This window comes from Oncorhynchus clarkii, chromosome 12 (assembly GCF_045791955.1).
Source record: "Oncorhynchus clarkii lewisi isolate Uvic-CL-2024 chromosome 12, UVic_Ocla_1.0, whole genome shotgun sequence".
Taxonomy (NCBI): domain Eukaryota; kingdom Metazoa; phylum Chordata; class Actinopteri; order Salmoniformes; family Salmonidae; genus Oncorhynchus; species Oncorhynchus clarkii.
Genome location: NC_092158.1, coordinates 17,754,884 through 17,762,887, shown reverse-complemented (window position 1 = coordinate 17,762,887; position 8,004 = coordinate 17,754,884). Strand labels below are relative to the sequence as shown.

The 8,004-nt window shown below is 42.7% G+C and overlaps 2 protein-coding genes across 4 annotated transcripts in view; one reads left to right on the top strand and one right to left on the bottom strand.

Moving 5' to 3' along the window:
- LOC139422803 (methionine adenosyltransferase II, alpha-like) overlaps positions 1-3,982 on the bottom strand; it is a 46,787-nt gene extending 42,805 nt beyond the window's left edge. The window contains exons 1-3 of the mRNA XM_071174163.1: positions 3,730-3,982; positions 406-483; positions 146-268 (exon numbers count right to left, since the gene is read on the bottom strand). Coding sequence (XP_071030264.1) covers positions 146-268; positions 406-483; positions 3,730-3,805 — 277 coding nt within the window. The 5' untranslated portion in view covers positions 3,806-3,982. The remainder of the gene's footprint in view (positions 1-145; positions 269-405; positions 484-3,729) is intronic.
- LOC139422808 (vesicle-associated membrane protein 8-like) overlaps positions 1-8,004 on the top strand; it is a 32,768-nt gene that overhangs the window by 23,475 nt on the left and 1,289 nt on the right. For 2 of the 3 annotated variants that reach the window (XM_071174175.1, XM_071174176.1), the window contains exon 3: positions 7,800-7,961. In XM_071174175.1, coding sequence (XP_071030276.1) covers positions 7,800-7,961 — 162 coding nt within the window. Of the gene's footprint in view, positions 1-7,118; positions 7,294-7,799; positions 7,962-8,004 lie in introns of those variants that run through there. The other variant, XM_071174177.1, reaches the window with a different exon arrangement.

The following is an 8,004-nucleotide window of genomic DNA, read 5'->3' as shown; positions in this document are numbered from 1 at the left end:
ATGCTGTATCTGTCAAAACCAAATTACTGTATTTTCTAATTAAATTGTGGATGTTCTCTTGCACAGATTAGATGTACCACTGCTAAATGCATGAACAGGCTGGTAACCCTGGCTGAGGCCAAATCTGTTCTGTGAGTGACTGTACCTTTGGAGGAGTGATCGTAACCAATCTTCTTAACGGTGTTCCTGACCACCTCCACGAGGTCCACTACACCCTTGGAGGTGACCTCTCCACACAGCATGATCATACCAGTCTTCGTAACAGTTTCTAGTGCAGAAAGAGTTCAGTAATGTTGAGGTGAAAGGTCATTCAGATATGAAATAATGAAAAACAACTATTGATAAAGTCTTGTTTGTCTATTAACATATAAGAGCTTTAGAGAATGTAAAACTGGGCAAACTTACCACAAGCCACTTTGGAGTCAGGGTCCAGAGTTAGGTATGCATCTAGGACAGCATCACTTATTTGGTCACACATTTTGTCTGGGGAAAAATTATATGGTTTAATAAATATTGATATCCTATGTGCTAAAAAATAAATATATATTCTGTGTGACAGTAATTAATGTAAAGTCAATTGCATTCATACAGAGCTACTTGAGAGGTCGCCAGTTTGTAGTCCTAAAAAACAGAAATGAGTTACCTCTGGTTCGATCAGCCATTCCTATGGGGAAAATTAATGGGGCAAGAATGGGGTTATGGGATAAATGCCGAAAATTAGGTCTGAGGTTCACACAGGCTTATGAGATCTACATTTTGTTCTATGAGATCATATCAGTCAGTTAACATGACCTTAATAAACTATGAAGCCTTTATGTGCTTGTTTTGATTGAATAAATGCTTCAAAATGCACAAAAAAAGGGACATTAGCTGATGAAGATTAGCTCATGGAACAAAACGTATAAGATCTCCTAAGCCTGTGCTTACCACAGACCTTATTTTGGGCGTCTATCCCAAAATCCCATTAATTTCTCCATAGGCTTTGGGCAACAAGACGTGACGGAGTTAGTGCCTACAAAAATACACTATTACTATGGCTCTCTATAGCAGGGCCGGCTCCAGGCATAAGCGACATAAGCAGTCGCTTAGGGCCCTAGGCCATTAGGGGGGCCCTCTGACCAAAAAACAAACCACATACATATGTATATACATACACTGCTCAAAAAAATAAAGGGAACACTAAAATAACACATCCTAGATTTGAATGAATGAAATATTCTTATTAAATACTTTTTTCTTTACATAGTTGAATGTGCTGACAACAAAATCACACAAAAATTATCAATGGAAATCAAATTTATCAACCCATGGAGGTCTGGATTTGGAGTCACACTCAAAATTAACGTGGAAAACCACACTACAGGCTGATCCAACTTTGATGTAATGTCCTTAAAACAAGTCAAAATGAGACTCGGTAGTGTGTGTGGCCTCCACGTGCCTGTATGACCTACCTACAACGCCTGGGCATGCTCCTGATGAGGTGGCGGATGGTCTCCTGAGGGATCTCCTCCCAGACCTGGATTAAAGCATCCGCCAACTCCTGGACAGTCTGTGGTGCAACGTGGCATTGGTGGATGGAGCGAGACATGATGTCCCAGATGTGCTCAATTGGATTCAGGTCTGGGGAACGGGCGGGCCAGTCCATAGCATCAATGCCTTCCTCTTGCAGGAACTGCTGACACACTCCAGCCACATGAGGTCTAGCATTGTCTTGCATTAGGAGGAACCCAGGGCCAACCACACCAGCATATGGTCTCACAAGGGGTCTGAGGATCTCATCTCGGTACCTAATGGCAGTCAGGCTACCTCTGGCGAGCACATGGAGGGCTGTGCGGCCCCTCAAAGAAATGCCACCCCACACCATGACTGACCCACCGCCAAACCGGTCATGCTGGAGGATGTTGCAGGCAGCAGAACGTTCTCCACGGCGTCTCCAGACTGTCACGTCTGTCACGTGCTCAGTGTGAACCTGCTTTCATCTGTGAAGAGCACAGGGCGCCAGTGGCGAATTTGCCAATCTTGGTGTTCTCTGGCAAATGCCAAAGGTCCTGCACGGTGTTGGGCTGTAAGCACAACCCCCACCTGTGGACGTCGGGCCCTCATACCACCCTCATGGAGTCTGTTTCTGACCGTTTGAGCAGACACATGCGTGGCCTGCTGGAGGTCATTTTGCAGGGCTCTGGCAGTGCTCCTCCTGCTCTTCCTTGCACAAAGGCAGAGGTAGCGGTCCTGCTGCTGGGTTGTTGCCCTCCTACGGCCTCCTCCACGTCTCCTGATGTACTGGCCTCTCTCCTGGTAGTGCCCCCATGCTCTGGACACTACGCTCACAGACACAGCAAACCTTCTTGTCACATCTGGCATTGATGTTCCATCCTGGATGAGCTGCGCTACCTGAGCCACTTGTGTGGGTTGTAGACTCCGTCTCATGCTACCACTGGAGTGAAAGCACCGCCAGCATTCAAAAGTGACCAAAACATCAGCCAGGAAGCATAGGAACTGAGAAGTGGTCTGTGGTCCCCACCTGCAGAACCACTCCTTTATTGGGGGTGTCTTGCTAAATGCCTATAATTTCCACCTGTTGTCAATTCCATTTACACAACAGCATGTGAAATTTATTGTCAATCAGTGTTGCTTCCTAAGTGGACAGTTTGATTTCACAGAAGTGTGATTGACTTGGAGTTACATTGTGTTGTTTAAGTGTTCCCTTTATTCTTTTGAGCAGTGTATATATATATATATATATATATATTTTTTAGGAACTCAGTCGGGGTCTCAACTTACTGTTGAGAGTTAGAATAGTAGAATACACAAGATGCAAGTTCGAAATGTAGTTGTGCATCAGCAATTTTTCTCTTGTTATTTTAGTCACTGACAGTCACTCAATTAGCATTGTCAGCGAAGCAATTTTTAATTTATTGGTAAATTTGTCTAGCCAGCTATCTAAACTTGTAGTAATCATGGCCAAATACCAACCAGGCACACAGTACAGGTGCCATGACCTCCATGGGGCCCCCCATTGATTTTGTTAGTCACTCTCACTCTGGCATAAATCATGGCAAAATGTGTAGAATTGCAGGAAATTAGCTTTAAAACTATTGTGAATCCACCCAAAACTGAAGGGTCCATGCTATCTGGGAACCTTAGGACCTCCCTACCCCCATTGAAGTTGACATTTAAAATGGTTAAGGTTGGGTAAGGGTAGGGTTAAGGTTAGAGACGTCACAAGATTCCGGATAGTATGGACCCAGCTGAAGTGGGTTGACAGACATTTTTCCAAAACCCTGCAGATTATGTAACATCGTACAATCATCTGAAAGTCTTGCGAGTTTACTACTGCAGATGCGCATGTAGAAGTGAAAGTTTACGCGAGAAACACTCGCTTCACGACACTTCGATACAGCTACGACCGGAAGTGACTTTTTCGTAGCAGGTTAGGTTTATTAGGTTAAGGGTTAGCAATAATCCTCCATATATCGGGGTGGCGTGAAAAGAATGTGTCCCAGTTTAAACAGTAAGCACGATCCGATAATAAAAACAGACACTACTATCCATGCTTAACAGTATGCAATGCTGGTATTAGCCCTCAAACTGACATCCATAACAGAGAAAGAGCACATGTCATGCACGAGTAAAGCTACGTGTGATAGTTCAGTCGGCTAAATGTGCTACACTCGTACAACAACATTAGATACAATATAGCCTACAAACGCATGGAAAGTAACCACCAACCAGAATGTCCCTCTCCAACTGACTCCGATGTAAAAAGGAATGTTTTCCCACTGGGTCTGTTGCCGCTGGGATTCATTTTCAGTTGTTCGGTTGAACAAGTGCTACAATCAAAAGCTTGTTGAATTTGAAGTTAGAACTGAAACAGATGCTATATATATAGGCTACTTACTATCGTATCGACTAATGATTAACCTACAGTAGGCGACAATATTTTAAGTTCTGCTTCTGATCTAGCACCGCCTACTGGAAATGTATAGTGATGCACGACTCCAGGATTGTTGGAGTCGACTCCGACTCCTTTGGTTGGAATCGAAGGAATCGACTCTTGCTTGACTCCCAAAACACGTTGAAACGGTTGTGCAAACACGTACACACCACTTCACTATTGCAGAGTCCTACTAGGAAGACTACACATTTGCGTTCTGGAGGACTGTGTGTGTAGAGTAGCTCAGCCTACTCATTGATATACCCAATTTTAGTGAATTTGCGCGAGTTATTTCAAGCCAAGAAATTGGGAGATACAGCATTGCGATAGCCTATACATCTTCTGATGTCTGATGACCGATACACTGTTCTGAATGTCTGCAACTCTGCATGGTGGCCGACGTCCCTTACCTATGCATGTCTGTGCTCCTCCCCTCTCGTTAGCTAGCTCTTCCTTTGCTGTGAAAGATGCGAGAGGAGTCGACTCCCCACCACCAATTTAACGGCCTAGCCATTTTGCTAGCTAACACAATGTAGGCTACAATAATATTTTAAAACTGTTTATAAATAGGTTTTCTAATCCAACATAGGCCTAGATGTATTGAGTTGTCACAAAGTAGCAATGTCAGGCACACTTGTTCAAGGTAGGGGCAACATTGTATCAGCTGGACAAAGATAACTGCAGTGAGAGTGAAATGGCTGCAAACTGATGCTACATAATACGAGGTTAGATCATCATCTCACAAAGCAAGCAATAATTCCTCCCGAAAAAGGACAGTTGTCCAAACAAGAAGAACACTACAGCACAGATTAAGAATTTATTTTAACCAATCAATCGTATATATAAAGCCCTTACATTTATTTTACTAGGCAAGTCAGTTAAGAACAAATTCTTATTTTCAATGACTGGCAGAATGACAGATTTGTACCTTACCAGCTCGGGGATTTGAATTTGCACACCTTTCGGTTACTAGTCCAACACTCTAACCACTAGGCTACGCTGCCACATCAATTTATGTCACCAAGTGCTGTACAGAAACCCAGCCTAAAACCCCAAACAGCAAGCAATACAGGTGTAGAAGCACAGTGGCTAGGAAAAATTCCCTAGAAAGGCCAGAACCTAGGAAGAAACCTAGAGAAGAACCAGGCTATGAGGGGTGGCCAGTCCTCTTCTGGCTGTGATGGGTGGAGATTATAACAGAGCATGGCCAAGATGTTCAAATGTTCATAGATGACCAGTAGGGTCAAATAACAATATTCACAGTGGTTGTAGAGGGTGCCACAGGTCAGCACCTCAGGAGTAAATGTCAGTTGGCTTTTCATAGCCGATCATTCAGAGTATCTCTACCGCTCCTGCTGTCTCTAGAGAGTTGAAAACAGCAGGTCTTCCATAGCTGCAGGCAGAACAGTTGAAACTGGAGCAGCAGCTCGACCAGGTAGACTGGGGACAGCAAGGAGTCATCAGGCCAGGTATTCCTGAAGCATGGTCCTAGGGCTCAGGTCCTCTGAGAGAAAAAAAGAAAGAAAGAGGAAGAATTAGAGAGTATACTTAAATTCACACAGGACACCAGATAGAAAGGATAAATACTCCAGATATAACAGACTGACCCTAGCCCCCCGACACAAACTATTGCAGCATAATTACGGCAGTTTTAACTTGTTGTAGCCTATCAACCAAGACCATGCCATTAGTGTACTGCATTGTAGCTAGAAGCTAGATCATCCTTGCTGTCAGAGGTGCAAGATTTTATGTGTGTGTGAGAGGGGGGGGGGTGTCAATTATTCCTAACCCAACTGCCGTTTGGAGCTCTGTATCGAGAACCATTCCATTGGATGGGTGAGCAAACTATTACTACACTACAGTATGTGTAATTCCATGTGCTGGCAATCAGGTTCAGATACCACATCCTGTCAGAGGATGGGGTGTCCTAAATCTGTGTCACAGAGCTCAGCTACAGTATGAGTCCAGTAGGGCCCATCAATTTCTTAACAATATCCATTTACAACCTTATACTGTACTGGAATAGATGGAGTTACAAGGACAGATCTCACCACAAATCAAGGGGATATCATATGGGTTACACATACCTACAGTAGTCTTTTCCTACTGTTTGATGGCCAAAGAAAGGGGAACGTTTCATGTGAAATTGTTTATTTTCTTCAAGTTATACCCTATTTAGAGAAGAAGAGTGATTCAGTTTTACTATAAAATACAGTAACACTCAAACATGTCAAAACATTTAGACTGCTTTGAGGGAGTAAATATCTGTCTCTTTAAAATAACGAGTGGAGCTTATTTCCATAAATAAAGTGTATGCCCTCCTCTTCCTGGTACTAGCCTCATGTTTGGAACAGAGCGATCTAAACAACATGGCCAGCCATGGAAATCAAATCAAATTGTATTAGTCACATGCTTCATAAATAACAAGTGTGGACTAACAGTGAAATGCTTACTAACGGGCCCTTCCCAACAACGCAGAGAGAAAGAAAATAGAGAAATAATAAAATAAAACACGTAATAATAGAAACACAATGAGGAACGATAAGGTACAGTACAGGGGATACCAGTACCGAGTCAATGTGCAAGGCTATAAGGTACATAATTGAGGTAGATATGTACATATGAATAGGAATAAAGTAACAGATAGTAAACAGTAGCCGCAGAGTGTGATGAATCAAAAAAGTTAGAGCAAAAAGAGTCAATGCAGATAGTCCGGGTAACTATTTAACTAACTATTTAGCATTCTTATGAAATCAGATGTAACTTATGTAGCAAGCAAGTGACTTCCCTTTTTATTGCCTTCAAGATCTGCAGTTCCTTTGCTAACAGCCCCCTGATAAATAAAGTGACCTTTGCCCAGCGCTGACCTGCATCAGGTGCTAGGACAGCTGATGGTATGTCCCAAAGACACATAGAATCAGAATAGGTAGAATGGGCATTCAAATTCAGAAGATCAGCTTGTCATGTAATTTCTCCAAATCTTGTTTCTATCTCAAGTGCTATACGTGCACTATGGGCTGGACCATGGACATCTGGGGAGTTTCAGAGCAATCTCAATTCTACTAATCCTAGTTCTATGTAAAGAGATGAGTGACTAACGTCAGGCCAATGGTAGAGCTCCAGTGCAGCAGAAGTAGTTAATGTGTAACTACAGGGAGGGGCAGCGCTGTGTGGAACCTGTGTCTGTATCTGCCTGTTCGCCTGTGTCTCAATCTACAGCTGTCTGAAGCATACTTTACTTGTCTCTACTTTATTTACTATGCTAGTAATTCGTCTGGATAATACATCTTTGTGAAACATTTACCCTCTGAAGTGGAGTAGTTCTTTGTTTTGTGGATAAATTAACTTGTTCTGACATGGTAAGTGTATTTACTTTGTCATGTGGAAGCTATGAATGTGAGGCAGTCATATGCCTTGAGGGCACACTAATGATCTGAACTATAAGCACTACAGTGAGTAGAGCAGTGGTATTAAAGGAACAAAGACTATAAACAACAGGATCAGGCAGGCTAGGCTGTGAATATAGTTATTTACATGTGACTTCCGTGTAAGTAAATGTCTGACAGTCCAATAACCTTTGGGACTAAAGAAAGCAGTGACCTAGCTGTTTTGTAGGAAGTGAAAAATGTCATACAGGAATGGCTGAGCGATAGAGCAATATTTGCTTGGCCTGCTTTCAAATATGTTCAAATTATACTGTATATCCTGGTGGTATTGAATTGCATTCTGCCCTGTGTATTGGCTCCTGTATTTGTGTGAATTGATATGGATGAGTTAGATTAACATTTCCCCATACAGTAGCAGTGTCATGTTATTCTGAAAACTATGGTTACAGTATGTCATACTCTCCTCTTCCTCTCCGTAGGCTGACTACAGTTCTCAACAGCCAGCCTCCTCTAAGATGGACTCAGTGCAGGGCCAAGTCAATGAAGTTAAAGTTATACTCAAAGACAACATCAACAAAGTACTGGAGAGGGGAGAGAGGTTAGATGACTTGGTTGACAAGACACATGACCTACAAGCAACCGTAAGTATTATAAGAGAAAGACAATAGTGATGATGAGGTGATA